The 15,583-nt window shown below is 42.8% G+C and overlaps 1 protein-coding gene across 3 annotated transcripts in view; it reads left to right on the top strand.

Annotated features, from left to right (window-relative positions):
- Positions 1–266: 266 nt before the first annotated feature.
- The window catches only part of Scn10a (sodium voltage-gated channel alpha subunit 10), a 95,537-nt gene continuing 80,220 nt past the window's right edge, over positions 267–15,583 (top strand). For all 3 annotated transcript variants that reach the window (XM_036193021.1, XM_036193024.1, XM_036193022.1), the window contains exons 1-3: positions 267–536; positions 3,545–3,663; positions 7,574–7,654. In XM_036193021.1, coding sequence (XP_036048914.1) covers positions 267–536; positions 3,545–3,663; positions 7,574–7,654 — 470 coding nt within the window. The remainder of the gene's footprint in view (positions 537–3,544; positions 3,664–7,573; positions 7,655–15,583) is intronic.

Here is a 15,583-nt window from a genome sequence, read left to right as displayed (position 1 = left end):
TGCAGTGATGAGGGAACAATGGCTTCACCATACAGAGCAGAGACTCACCTGTGGTACCTGGTCCTGTAAAGGGCCTGCAGAGGGTAGAATTCTGTCAGGCATGGGGGGGCAGGAGTTGTTATGTGAGGAGCTGGAGACAAGGATGGAGGCTGTTTTAGCACTCAAGGAGGGCAGGGGAAGGGAGAGTTCCAGTGGGCAAGTTGTCATCTCTCTGTTGTTATTTTCCTCCATAAGAGTGTGAATTCTTCCCCAAGAAGAATGAAAAGATGGAGTTCCCCCTTGGGTCCCTGAAAACTACTAACTTCCGACGGTTCACCCCGGAGTCGCTGGCAGAGATTGAGAAGCAAATTGCTGCCCATGGTGCTGCCAAGAAGGCCAGAGCTAAGCATGGAGAGCGGAAGGGCCAGGATGAGAAGCCCAGGCCTCAGCTTGACTTGAAAGCCTGTAACCAGCTGCCCAGGTTCTATGGTGAGCTCCCTGCAGAACTGGTTGGGGAGCCCTTGGAGGACCTAGACCCATTCTACAGCACACATCGGGTAAGTACTGCCCCTGGGTACATCTGCGCTTAGCTTTTGGTGAGCAGGCCTCAGTCCCACCCCGCCTAGGAAGTCCTCACCCCCAGGTGAAGTAGCTAAAGAAGGCTGACAAAAGCAAGTTGAATGCACCTCTCTCTGGATCTTTAGGAACTCTGTGATGGGGCCAAATGCAACCCAAAGCTCCAAAGCAGACAGCTGCTGTAGAATTTGCATGGAAAGTTGCTTGTTCCCAAGGGTGAGACCTAGCCTAGGGCCTCTAGAGGTGTTAGCTCTCTTTGCAGATCAAGAGTAAGAGTAGAGATTTTGAAGTTGAGAGAGGGATGCCTTAAGCCAGGGGTCTCTGAAGCACAGTCTTAGAGCCCCTGGAGTCTTCCAAGCTCTCTCATGGGCTACTGAAGCCAAACTGTCTTGAAATAATAGTTTGCTCTCAACTGTCTTTCTTATATTGTCTTGTGAGCATGCAGTGGTAACCAAGGGGATGACATCAACAACAGCCACTGGAAGGTGCGCCTATGTGCTCCTGGGTTTTAAAGTTTCTTAAGAACATGGCATGTGAGTCGGGTGGTGGTGGCACACACCTTTAATCCCAGCACTTGGGAGACAGAGGCAGATGGATCTCTGTGAGTGCAAGGCCAGTCTGGTCTACAGAGTGAGTTCTATGACATCCAGAACTAGACAGAGAAACTCTGACCCAAAAATCAAAATTAAAAACAAAAAAAAAGAAAGAAAAAGGAAAAAAAGACTATAGCATGTGTCCTGCTTTCCTTCCCTGCTGCTGTGAGAAAACACTCTGACATAAACAACTAAAAGGAGAAAAGGTGTATTAGCTCATCATTCCAGGCTACACTCCATCATGGTAGCTAAGTCATGGCCGCAGGAGCTTGAGGGAGCTAGTTACATTATGTCTGCAGTCTGAAGACAAGAGTAATGCATGCATGCATGCTAGTGCTCAGGTGGCTTTCTCTCCTCTAACACAGTCCAGGATCTGCCTGGGGATGGTACCACCCACACGAATTGGGTCTTCCTACCTTAATTAACATGATCAAGATAATCCCACCATAAACATGCCGACAGGTGAACCTAATCTAGACCATCACTCATTAAGACTCTTCCTGGGGAATTCTAGATTGTGTCAAGTTGACAACATTGGCCATTGCAGGGTGCATACACACATACAAACATGATATGTGTACATGTACAGTGTGTGTGTGTGTGTGTTCCTGTCAGTGTCCCTTTGCTGTAACAAAATATCATGGGGAATAGACAAGGGAGGAAAGGTTTGTTTTCAGGCACAGTTTCAGAAGTGTCTGTTCATCTATACTTGCTTGGCCCTGTCACTTTGGGTGAAACAGTTTATCATGTAGCAAGTACATGCAGATGAAAAGCACTCACTTCACAGTGCCAGGAAGCCAAAAGAGAAAGAGGAAGAGTCTGGGGCCCTGATTTCCTTTAAGAGCATATCTCTAGTTATCTAACGTCCTCTCCCTTGACCCCACATTTTTTAGGCTTTGATTGCTTTACAGCAGCTGACAACCAGGCCTTCAATACACTAAGATCAAGACCATGACAACAATGGGAAGGTAGATAGATAGGTAAGTCGGTAGGTAGATGGGGAGGTAGATGATTGCTAGATGAAATATAGATAGACAGACAGATAGATGATAAATAGATAGATGATAGATAGATAGATAGATAGATGATAAATAGATGATAGATAGATAGATAGATGATAAATAAATAGATGATAGATAGATAGATAGATAGATAGATGATAAATAGATAGATAGATGATAAATAGATAGATAGATGATAGATAGATAGATAGATAGATAGATAGATAGATGATATACAGACAGTTGAGTTACAGATATACATACATTTATAAATTTCTATCATATGTATACACACACAAGAGAAAAGCAAAAAATATAAACATAATTAACTAGAGTCTTCAATGATTTTCTTAAATCAAAAATGTTGAGAGCCAACAGTGTAAAGAGGTGCCCATGACAGCTTTCTCTCCTGTGCTGTGCCTTAGAGGCTCTGTGCAGCCAAAACATGGTAAGTACATGTTTGGAAATGACAAAGAGCTGGAACAAGCCATTGCAAATGTAGTTTGTAAAAGAGATAAGACACAGAGCCATGTTTTCCTGCATCTTCTCTCTTCCCAAGAACCCACTCCTTCTAAGTGCACAGAGGAGGAAACCAAGAGATGGTTTAGAGCAAGATCCAGGCAGTGGAGAACAGGGGTTGCACAGGACCAGAAGTGAGTTAAATGTTGGGGCTGGACAGATGACTCAGTCAGCAGAGCGCTTGCTGAACAAACATAGGGATCTGATTTTGATCTCTAGAACACATGTGGGGGAAAAAAGGCCAGGTAGAGTGGAACATGCTTGTAATCTCATTCCTGAGGAAGAGGAGGAGGAAGAGGCAGGTGGATCCCTGGGGCTCACTGGCTGGCCATCCTCACCTTGGTGAGCCTCAAGCCAGTGGGAGACTGTTTCAAAAATAAAAAGGGTGGAAGGATCCTGAGGAATGACACTTGAAATTTATCCCTACCTTCTCAACTCATACACACATACACACACACACACACACACACACACACACACACACACACACACACAAAGAAAAAAACCAAAAAACCAAAAAACCAAAACCAAAACAAAACAAAACAAAAAACCATGATGGATTAAATGCAACTGAACTCAACCATCTGCGGTCAGAATTTGCTCCAGGCATGCTGCATACATCCAGCCCTTGAGTCAGCAGCCTGTCCATGAAGCACTCTCAGTGGGTTTGCCTTGGCTCACAGTCAGTCATGGAATCCAAATTCTTGCAGAGAGGGTGAGGATGTGGCTTCTGCTCCCTCATCCTCTGTAACTCTCTGCACCTCTACTGGAGTGCCAATGAGTCATGGTTCTTCAAACAGGTCTTGCTCATGAGCCTAAGAGGAGGCCTTCCAGGATCTTGTTTCTCATTGCAGTCCATTTCTGCTTTTGTTCTAGACATTCATGGTACTGAATAAAGGCAGGACCATCTCCAGGTTCAGTGCCACTTGGGCCCTGTGGCTCTTCAGTCCCTTCAATCTCATCAGAAGAACAGCCATCAAAGTGTCTGTCCACGCGTATCCTTTGCACAGTCATGCCTTCTGTACTTTAGACTCAGGCTCGGCCCCTGGAGTCTGGTGCCTTTCTTAGGGGCTAGCGGGAGAGCCAGTGAAGTCATCACAATGAAAACATTGTTTGTGTGCTTTTAAATTTAATCTTATTTGTGTTGTGTGTATATATGTACACCTGTGTGTGCACAGGTGCCTGCGGAAGCCAGGAGAGACCTTCTGATTCCTCAAAGCTGGAGTCCCAGATGTTTGTGGGCCACCTGATGTGAGTCTTGAAATTGAGACCCCAGCAGTGATAGAGCAGTGAGGGTTCTTAACCACTGAGCCATTTTGTCAGCCTCTGTTTATGATTTTGGTGTTCCCAAAGACCCCCAAATAGTCTCAAGCAGAAGAAATGTTCACACAGACCAGTGTGGCTCAGGTTCACTGCAGACTCACCTGGATTCAGCTGTGGAAACACAACTTGAAATTTTTTTTTCTTGCTAGGCTCAGTGGATAGAGTGCTTTTCCAAAATACATGTAGTCCAAGGTTCAATCCCCAGGACCATATAAACCATGCGTGATCATGTGTGGCACGGTTTGTATATATAAAATCCCAGCATTCAGTAATAAATTGGATACTAGAGGATTATAATTCCACATCATTCTCAGGAACAGAATGACTTTGATGTCAGACTGGACTATGTGAAACCCCACCCAACCCCCAAATGTCCTCTTTTTAAAAAATTTTATTTATTTTTATTTTATGTACATATATTAATTTTATTTATTTTTATTTTATGTGCACTGGTGCTTTGCCTTCATGTATGTGTAAGGATGCCAGAATCCCCTGAACTAGAGTTGTGAGCTGCCATATTGGTGCTGGGGATAGAGCCCAGGTCCTCTGGAAGAATACCTGGTGCTCTTAGCCACTGAGCCATCTCTACACACACACACACACACACACACACACACACACACACACACACACACCCAAATGTCCTCTTTATGAGGTGAGTTTTACTGATGCCCCAGGCACAGCCTTACCATCAAAATGGCTTGCTTTCTGCAGACATAATGATTGACAAGAAGACATCAGGCTCTTTATTCTATCCTTGGCCATGCTGGGGGTGATTGCTCATTACACAAAAGAGCAAAGCCTCCGAGACAACAAACAGAACATTCCACGATAGCCAGAGCCCCGATCATCTTCCACGGGACCTCACCGACCATGGGGCTCTGCCAATATCGTAAGTTACTCTCAAATGACCAGCAGGTTAAAGATGATTGTCTGAGGACCCTTCCTCAGAGAAACGTAATTAGACATTTTTGTCCCCAGGTCTATATTAACTTAACTGCTTTAGGGAGCATCAGAAGCCACCTTCAGAAGCTTATGTTTTGTGTTTTTATTCAACCCAAGCCAAAATAGTTAGACAAAGGAGGACTTGGGCTTGGCTTCCAGGAATCTTCCAAACTGGAAATTCTTAGCCGCAAATCCAGCCTTGGCTTCCAGGAAGTTTATGTTCAGAACAGCCTTGCTCTGTTGCATGACAGATGGTAGCCAGCTGCTGTGCCTGATTGTGTATTAGTAGAAAGGGATTTTCTCTTTCTCTACCCGACCCCAGCCACTGTGGAACAGCTTGGGAAATTGACCAATGGTACCTGAGCTAGGAAGCCTGGAACAGAGCCATCCACACACACACTGTGTAACTACACTGTTTGATGATGTACAGCCTTTTCTCTTGCTGTGGTTGTCTTTGTGGCTACCCAAAAGGAGTTCTGTTTTCTGAATTGAATCTTAGAATTTTAGATTCTTCAGAATACTTCATGATAATAGCAGGCGCCCAGTGCCTAACTACTTCCCAAGTGTCAACACTGTCACAGGCACAGGGGCTTTGGATGCAGGATTAGAACCTCATTTTACAGATAATGAAACCAACACTCAGAGGCATTTTATGAATGTCCCAAGGTCACATGTCCAGCCTGTGGCATCTCAGGGGCAGTGTCTTTAGCAAGGAAGTAGACAGCAAGTGAATGGACACAGATTAAAGTAATAATTCTCTCAGTGGGCATTCTCTACTCCAACAAAATGTTGCTTTTTTGAAAATACATTTGAATTAAACTTCTGGGCATTGAAGCGGCAAGACCCAGATTTTCATTGAGAGGACTCCAGCATGTCCCACTTTGAGACAGTGAATGGGAAAGTTGAGTTTTCTTTTAAATTCCCTTAGGCTCAGTGCACCAGTGATCAGATGTAACTGGTCACTGGAAACATCTGTTGCTTTGACACATTTTATAGAGTGATTTTTTAAAAATTGTTTGCAGGTTTGGGTTTGGTAACCTGAATTTTCTCCAGGTTTTCTTCTCTTCAAAACTGTATCAAGTCACTCCATTATAGTTAGTTCATCTACTTTATAAATTATATTGTTCTACATAAAACAAAGCATGGCTTTTATTTTTTAAATAGTAGTATACTGAGACTCAAGATTTTAAACATACTTCATCCAGCTCTTTAAGAGTTACACTACTCATCAAAATGACTTTTTATGTTTTAAAGGAATATATATGTATAGCCACAGAAATCTCAAATAAGGAGAAATAGCCAATGCACAAACTGTCCTCCATGGATCCTAGCTGAATTACATTGAGATAAGTAAATAACAGCTGATTAGAAGTAAAATCTCGATCAATAGCCAAGTGACCAACAAGTAGTCTTTGTAGCTTGAGGTCTGATAGATAACTAATTACCTGGTTGAGTCCCAGGTTGGACAGAAAGTCTGTCGAGGGGTCTCCTCTTCACAAAGTGTCCACAGGTATACTTAATTTTAATCAGTTTGGTCATTACAGCCCCAAACAAGATTTGTGAATACCGTCATAGACATGTGTTATCACTCAACTTGTAAAGGTTTTCGGAACTGAAGATGGGATTTAAATTTCTATACTTGTGTTAAGTTTCTTCAGGTGAACGTATTTCTATTTCTTAACTGTAAATCAAGAGGAAAATGTGATTTCATCAGTAGAATTTCCCTATTCAGACAGATGTTTTCCTAAGTTAATCTAAAACAAAAACATGAAAGGTGTTTACAGAAAACTAGAATGGCTTTAAATATAATTTTGAGGGATGAGTACCATCCTTACCTTGTAGGTGAAGCTTCTCTCCGGGACAGATGTTTTTCCTTTAGAAGGGACTGTTGGAGCTCAGTCGTGAGGAAATGTCCGCCTAGGAGAGGTCTGCTTGTAGATTCTCTCTACCTCCATATATTTACTCCTGCGCCCTCATCTTCCTTTCAAAGCCTCCCTCCCCCTTCTGAGTATCCCTTAGCCAAATCTCTGTTCCCAAGATTCTCTCTCTGGCTAGTAACATCTTATTCTCCTTGGAATATCCTCCCAGAGCCAGCATTTCACTTCTTGTGCCTGCTTTGGCCATCCCTACCCAGAATCCATTGCTTCAGTGTGGTTGAGCTCAGTTTAGGAAAACAATCTAACCAAACAGATTTTCATAAAAAGTAACAAACTGCTACCTGGTAACTATGGTTACCAGGCTGCATGACACAGCATGATTCAGAAGGCTATTTAAGCCTCTTCATGCTGTTTGCTCAGATCCTAGATGTAAATGATAAAAGCTACCCATAGGTTAGTATTAGGCATAATGTGGACAGGATTTGGAAATTGGGCACAGTGGTCAAGTGTTTGCATAGTACAAGGTTGTGGGTTCAATAATCAACACCCTCATTATTGCTATTCCAACTACTTCTAATTATAATAAAGACAGAGTTCTCAGATGGGCTAGGTACTCAGCAGATGTGAGCAGCAACCGCATGACAAGACCATAACGCTGATAGTAGCTGAGTCATGAACTGTTCATTCGGCAGCAAGGTGATCCGACATGGGGGTTGGCGGCAGATGGAGACTCCCACTTGTCCTTAACATGGCCTCACAGCTGGTTCTCCATATTTATTACCATCACTATTCTGTTCAACTGTGTGTGTATGACCCAAAACGATCTTCCAGAGAAAATCGAGTGAGTAAAATCGCCACCATTGCTGTGCCTTCTCCCTGTCTCCTCTTTCTTAGCAGCTTTTGTATGTCACCTTGTTTGTATTTAGGTGAGTCTGAATTCTGTTGCCTATTTGACTTTGCAATGGTCAGGTTTCTTCTGTGTGCCTTTTTCCTAAGCACACATATGGGTTTGAACTTCAAGACAGTGTAGATTAGTGGTTCTCAACCTTGACGCCACAGTGGAACTTTATGGAGGTCCTTTAAACCTCTGATGCCTGGAAGGTCTGATTTCATTAGACTGTAATGCCCAGAGCCAGTCAGTCCTCCCTGGGACACACACACACACACACACACACACACACACACACGCACACACGCACACGCACACACACACACACACACCATACACACACACGCGCACACACACACACGCACACACACACACCATACACACACACACACACACACACACACACACACACACACGTGAGAATGAGGTTCTGAGGAGGCCTGTACTTGAAGAGGTGGGGCAAACTAAGAAAAATCTATGAACAGTGGTCTGAGATATGGTCACAGAAGAATCCACGGCTGAAGGTGTGTAAGTTGTTCCAGCAGCTTAGATGCCTCTAAAGGATTGTAGCATTTCTAGGGTGCCTGTGTCTCTGGTTGGCACATGATACCTCTATTGTTTGAGAACAGAAGAGTTTTCTAAAAACAGATGTGTTACCCCAGCTGAGGCAGGTGCCCCTGCCCTTGTTTGAGCCTCCAGATGTAATAACAGGGTCTCTGAAAAGCTTTCTCTCTTCCCATCATTCATTCTTGCTAACTTTAAAAGTAACACATGCCACAATAAAATGCTCCACCTCTGTTAGTATAGTAAAGGAAGAGAAGTTGCATAGCCATTTTAACTGATATGGAAACTCCATTTGATAAGGTTCAATTTCCGTTTATGATTTCAAAACTCTTAGAAAAGTTGGAACAGAAAGAAATTGTCACACTCTGATAAAAAGTATTACTTCTTCAAAAAGCAGTATTCTCCAAAAAGGGTGTTCACTTATCCAATGTTAATTGTGAGCATGGAGATCTCACTTTGAGATCAAAGAGGGAAAATAAATATCAAAGAATCCCATCAGTTTAACTGCACGGAGCGGGTTCTGGCCAGTGTAGTAAGGCAAGAATAAAAAAAGCGCATGAGTGAGATTACCAAACATGCTGTAACTTACAGAAAATGATGTAGAGCACATAAAATATCCAACATAATCTAAAGAGAAACTATTAGTGTTAGAGGCTGGCCCAGCAGTTAAGAACCCTTGCTTCTGTTGCAGAGGACCAGAGTTGAGTTTCAAGCACTCACACTGAGCAGCTCACAACCACCTGTTGTTTGTGTTCACATGCACATGGGTGCAGATGCCCATGGAGGCCAGCTTTAGGAGTTCCAACACCCTCTTCTTGCCTCCATGAAAACCTGCACTTGTGTGCATTTGAACACACACAGAAGACACACACACATACATATAAATAATTAGTAAAATAGAGCTTTAAAATCTACTAGAATTAATAAGATTGTACATCAAGATAGTTGTGAGAATTAATATACATTAATCAATTATATATGTATGTATCAGCATACTGCAAACTGGAAATATAAGTTTTGAAGTATCATTTACACTGGCATTTCAAAATATCAACCTTCTAGAAATAAAAATATCAAACCATTGAGTAAATTACAGAAACAGCCCCAATAAATGGGGAGATAATGCTATGTTGTTAGACTCCAAGTCTCAATATTGTAGAAACCGCACAGATGAGTAATCAATTTAGTGTTATTCCCAATCAGTCTCAACAGCATTTCTGGCATTATTTGACAAACTGACTCTCCAATGTAAGTGGAAATACAAAGAGTAAATTATAGCCAATACACTTTTGAGGAAGGAAACAAGGGAGGAGAAATCGCCCCACTGGGGTACAAAGCCATTGCTGTCAGGCTACCCGGACTCTAAGCAGACCAGCCGCGCTCGCGCGTGTGCGTGTGCGTGTGCGTGTGCGTGTGCGTGTGCGTGTGCGTGTGTGTGTGTGTGTGTGTGTGTGTGCAGGCATTTGATTTGTGATGACGGTAGCTCACAGAACAGTAGGGAAGGTCAGTCTGTGGTAAGAGTGTGAAGAGTCAGGAGACCTGGCATAATAAACTACATAGCTAACTGTACACCACACCTCAGAGTCAGTTCTCTGTGGATTAGCCCCTAGCTTTCCTTGGGAAATATGAAGGAGCAAAGGAAAACCGTGACCTCAGAGGAGGGAAAGTTTTATTACAGACGAAGCAAGAAACACAAAGTAGAGGAAAGAACAGATGCACTTGGTAAACGAAGAACAAGAGTTTTACTTTATTTATGTAGATGTGTGCATATGTACACCCTAATGCAGTGCCCACAGAGGCTAGAAGAGAACACAGAATCCCCTGGAGTCGAAGTTACAGATGGTTGTGAGCTGCCTGATGTGGGTGCTGGGAATCGAACCCAGGTTCATAGTAAGAGCAGCAAATGCTTGTACCTGCTGAGCTATCTCTCCAGCCCCTGGAAGATACTCTTAAGGGAATGAAGACATCTGTACCAGCACAGTTCTAAGGAGAACTTATACTAGAGTCATGAACCCCTCTCCAAAAATCAAATTTAAGAACATGGCAGCCCAATCCATTCTAGAGTGAGATAAAAATTTGAACAGGCAGAATTCCAAGAGTTCTACTAACTCATGAAAGTTCTTAAATTTTTTTATTGAGGAGAACAGAATTAAAATCATGGTGGGAAATGGCTAGGCACTCATCGTGTAAGGAAAAACGCTTGAATTGCAGCCATTCCAAGTGTCTGGAGAGCTGAGGAGAACTGAAGCTGTTTCGCTGATGGCAGGTAGAGTGTGCATTTGGAGAATTTTTTATAGCAGTGGCTACTAAGAAAGAGGAAGATGCACATACACTGTGCTCTTCCATTACACTCAGGTGCACACACACAACCAAAGCACCACCTGTGGGCACCATAACCTGGCGTTGAGGAAGCCTACAGACACTACCTGCAGCAAATGGAAAGAATTCAAATGTCCGTAGCTGTTCAGCGCATTAAATGTTTGTTATATTCTTGATTGGATAATTTATAACAATGAATGTAGATAAGCCATGGGTCCATATGAGAACAAGAATGAGTCTTAAGAATGTTGATCAAAACTAAAGGATTCTATAACTATGATGCCATTTACACAAAATTAGAAGGCAAGTAAAGCAGTTCACTTAGGAGCTGGCTTAGTCTGCTTCCTTTTGCTATAACAAAATACCCGAGGCGTAGTCATTTGCAAATCATATTTATTGACTCATAGGTATGGGGAATGGGGATCCAAGAGCCTGGTGCCAGCACCTGCATGGGCTCTGGCAAGGGCCATCCTGCAGCATTCCAGCAGAGTGAGAAGCAGTAACCATGGTAGCCCAGTTCTGCCTCCTCATCAAGCCTCCTCCCATGACCTCATCTAATCCTAATGACCTCCCAAAGACCCACCTTGGAAATATATGAACTAGGATCTGGTGAGGTGTCTCAGTGGTTAAAAGACACTTGCTGCCCAACCTGACTCGACCCAGTCCCTGGGACCCACACAGTGGAAGGCGAGAACTGTCTCCTGTAAGTTGCCCTTTGACCTCCACTCAGTTAGGACACTCACGCACCCATATGCATGTATGTGTACACACTCACAAAAATCAACAAATAAATAAGTAAGAAAGGATTTAAAATACATGAACTGGTGAATTAAGTTGGCAAACTATGCTTCGTTTTGTTTTGAGACAGGGTCTCATGAGGCCCAGGCTGACTTTGAATTTGCTATGTAACTCAAATTAGCCTTGAACTCCTCATCCTCCTGGTACCACTCCTCAAACTCTCGGGTCAATGCTGAAAGTGCAGACAGATGCAAACGCAAAGTATGTGGAGGGGAACCCTGAGACAGGAGAATGAAATCGGGTAGGGACTGCAGAGAGTCAAGACATTCTATTTGGGAACATGGACAGTTGTCACACAGAACTGTGCTCTGTCCCCAAATTCATAGGTTGGAGCCCTGACCTTTTGTGATACTGTGTTGGAAACGGTCGCCTTCAAGGAGATGGCTAAGTAAGGTCGCCAGGGTTAGGGTTAGGGTAGCAAGAACTTAAATGCTCCGCAAGGAAGAAAAACCCAATTTCTCTCCATGCCCTGTGAGAATGCAAGAGAAGACAGCCACCTAGAATGTAAGAAGGAAACCTTTTCCAGTCCCTCACCCTACCAGGGACTTGTTCTACTTCCCAAACCATGGGGGAATTAATTTCTGGTGTTCATGCCACCCGGTTGACGGCATTGATGTCTAGCCAGACTGACTAGCGAAGTCCTCACTCGGCAGTGACTACGCTACTGTCCACACACTTATATATTGTATGTATGTTTATTGGTGAGATACTTTAAAAACAAAACAACTTGTAAGCCTGAAGTCTGAGTATAAGTCTGTCATCCCAGCACTTGGGAGGCTGAGGCAGGAGGATCATGACAACTCCAAGGTAAGTTTGGTCTGCATAGGGAGTTCCAGACTAGCTTGGGCTAGAGTGGGGTCCTGTCTCAAAACAAAACAATAGCAATGCTATTTCAAAAACAAATGAGCACTACATAAAATGGCAAACACTGAAAATCGTAAACCAGAATGTAATGCCTAGGTAAACTATAAAACTCATGTTTTATACGGTTGGGGTGATACTGCATTTAGATTTTTCCATCGTTCAGAATTTCTAATGCAAGCATTTTTCTTCTCAATGTGAGTCATTTGGGAGTCACCTGGGGACTGTGGTTAAATATGGAAGACAGGATGCATATGTTTTACCCTCTCTCTTAAAATGCCAGTACAGTGACAGCATGGGTATAAGAACTGTATAAACACAAGAACAAAGGGAGACGGGAAGGAAACACAGCGAAGTACATGTCAAAACAAGCTTGGGAGACCAAAAGTGGGCGGAGGAACCACAAGCCCTCGAGCAGATGGCTCTCCTTCAGCTCCTGAGCAGACTGAGAAAGATGAGATCCAGGCATTTGACCCTCTGCAAGCTCTAGAGTCCTTGGAAGAGTTGACAAGATACAAATGGCAAAACACTGGAAGGGGAAAGAAGAGAGAGTATGGAGGAGAGGTTACATAACACAGCATCTCTAAAGGGAGAAATTCAAAGAGTTCTAGGGCCGGCAAGATGGCTCAGTGGGGAGGGTGCTTGATGCCACCCCATGACCTGAGTTTCATCCCAGAAACCACTTGGTTGAAAGAGAAAACATACTTCTGCAAGCTAGGGGTCAGGGAGAGTAGGTATGGGTGGAATAAATGTTTGCTTTGTTTGTTTTTCGAGACAGGGTTTCTCTGTGTAACAGCTCTGGCTGTCCTGGAACTCACTCTGTAGACCAGGTTGGACTCAGTGATTCACCTGGCTCTGCCTCCTGAGTGCTGGGATTAAAGGTGTGCGCCACCCCACTGGTTTGTTTGTTTGCTTTGTTTGTTTAGAATAAATGTAAAATTGCTGTCTTAATAATAGTCCTGAGTTGATAAGTGACCCTTTTTCCCTTTGATTATCAGCTCAGCACCACATAAGAATCAGAGATGGCAGCACACCACAATCCCAGTGCTGGGGAGACAAGTGTCCCCATCCAGCTCACGGGCCAGTCAACTTAGTGACTGTGCTGCAGGCCAGTGTTGCAACTGCATACCTGGGCATACACACCCACACACAAAAATGATGTAGAAAGGTTTAAATTAAAGAATAGGGGAAAGCCAGGCATGGTAACACATGCCTGAAACCCCAGCACTCAGGAAGCAGAGGCAGGGAGAGCAGGAGTCCAAGGCCAGCCTGAGCAACACAGCAAGTTCTAGGCCAGCCTGGGCTATATAAGACCGTCTCAAATAGTACAAAAGAATGGGCAAAGATGTAAGGAAGGACAGACGGAAAAGCTAGCACCAAAGAGCAGAGGGCCAGACAAGCATGACCCTGAATGCTAAACACAAGGGTAAGTTAGAGCTTTGCCATGAGTGATCCAAGAACATATTTACAAACTGAAGAATGTGAGTGAACGTGCAAAGCTATTGGAGGATCTGAAGAGTTGCATTTCTTTCTGCCTGTAACAGACAGAGTGTGGAAAGTCTGTAACAATGGAGAGGGCGTAGGAATAGGGAAATTCATTGCACACCATATTGCATGGAGATTAAGCCACAAAACCATATAAGTTAACCTCATATTAGCCCCACCCCAAAACAAAACAAATAGCAACCACAAAACCCAATCCAGTTAGTTCCACAGATAACAATAACAAATAGTGAAGTCTCTTATCATTCTGCAGTAAATGAGAAAATGGTAGGAAGCTGAGGGGAAAAAAGGAAGTCTTTTTACTCATCTGTTTTAAAGCTGCCCTTAAAGAACTCTTGTATAAAAGGTGGGTTACAAACTAAAGCTGCGGATTCTCTAGGGACAAAAACATTAAAATCAAGTTTAATCAGTGTATATAGGGAGAAAAAAACAGTTCTCAGGAGGCGATTTACAGCTCAGAAGTGCAGGATCTTAATATCATCAAAGGCTGAAAAGTCTGGCACAAAACTAGAGAAATAATAAAATAAACCAAAGGCAAACAGAAAGAAAAAATTAATAACTGGAGAAGAGATAAATAGCAAAATGGGGCTAATAGATTCAAATGGTGCTATAAAATATATGCCCAAGACCTTTGTACTAAAAAATGAAGAAACATTATTGAGAAATTTTAAAGTACTTACATAAATTTAAATATATCTTGTGATAATGGATGGGAAGATTACTATTATTAAATTGTTAGTGCTGCCCAAATTTATCTATAGATTTCAGTGAAATCTCACTAAAAACCTCAATTGAGTTTGTGGAAATTGGATGGATAGATTTTACCAGCATGAAAGAGGTGGAATTGAACTATTCTCTATGATAAGTCCTAATCATAATAAGAATTCTTATGTGTCATGATTAATTCTTTGATGAATACCCTTGTGCACATATCTTTGTACAGCTAATGCAACAAAATTTGAGAGATGAGTTTTTAGAAGTAGAAGTTTCTGGACCAAGGGACATATAATTTTTTAAATTTTTTTATAACTGAATCTCTTGTATTGCAGGATGGCCTTGAAGCCTCTATGTAGCCAAGGATGGCTTGGGATTTCTGATTGGCCTGTCTTAAGTCCTGAGTGCCAGGGATTACATACATGTTCTACCCCACCCCTTTTATGCATTGCTGGGGATTGACCTGAGGGTTGTGCATGCTAGGCAAGAACTCTACCAGCTGAGCTACTTGGCCACTAAATTTTAATTTTTACAATATTGCCAAATTACATTCCAAAGTTGTGTCAGTTTTCATTCCCAGTGATTATTGAGAACATTCTTTTTAGACTCCATATAAACCGATCTGTTAACACAACTTCTTTTATAAACACACTTTGAAAAGATACAAAACTCTGTCTGTTCTAGTCCAGGACAGTACCCTTGGCCTTGTAGAGACAGTAGAGTAGCTCTGATCTTCCGAGTGTGAGCTGGAAACCATTAGCTGTTTGCTGCTGGGACTCAGAGAAGAGAATGCATATCCTTGGGATAGACCCAGTCCCCACAGATCATGCTGTGTATTTGTTTAGGAAGAAAATAAATTGTAGCCAGTAGAGACTCAGAAGCCAACAGAATAGCCTTGTCCTTGATACAATCTGTCTGGTAGACACAAGCCTTTCTCTTTTCTTAGCTTCCCATTGTGCCTCTTTGAAACATTGGCTATGTGCCATTATCTGCTGGCTAATGGGAGCTTCCTGCCTGCCTGTCTGCCTGTCTACTTGGGGCAAGACAGACATACAGAGCCCATATTTAATCCCTTCTTATGTTCACAAGAAACTAAAGAGGAAGAATGTGCTAGAAAAGGAA

The sequence above is a fragment of the Onychomys torridus genome, chromosome 7 (assembly GCF_903995425.1).
Source record: "Onychomys torridus chromosome 7, mOncTor1.1, whole genome shotgun sequence".
NCBI lineage: Eukaryota > Metazoa > Chordata > Mammalia > Rodentia > Cricetidae > Onychomys > Onychomys torridus.
This window is presented reverse-complemented; position numbering and strand designations above follow the sequence as displayed.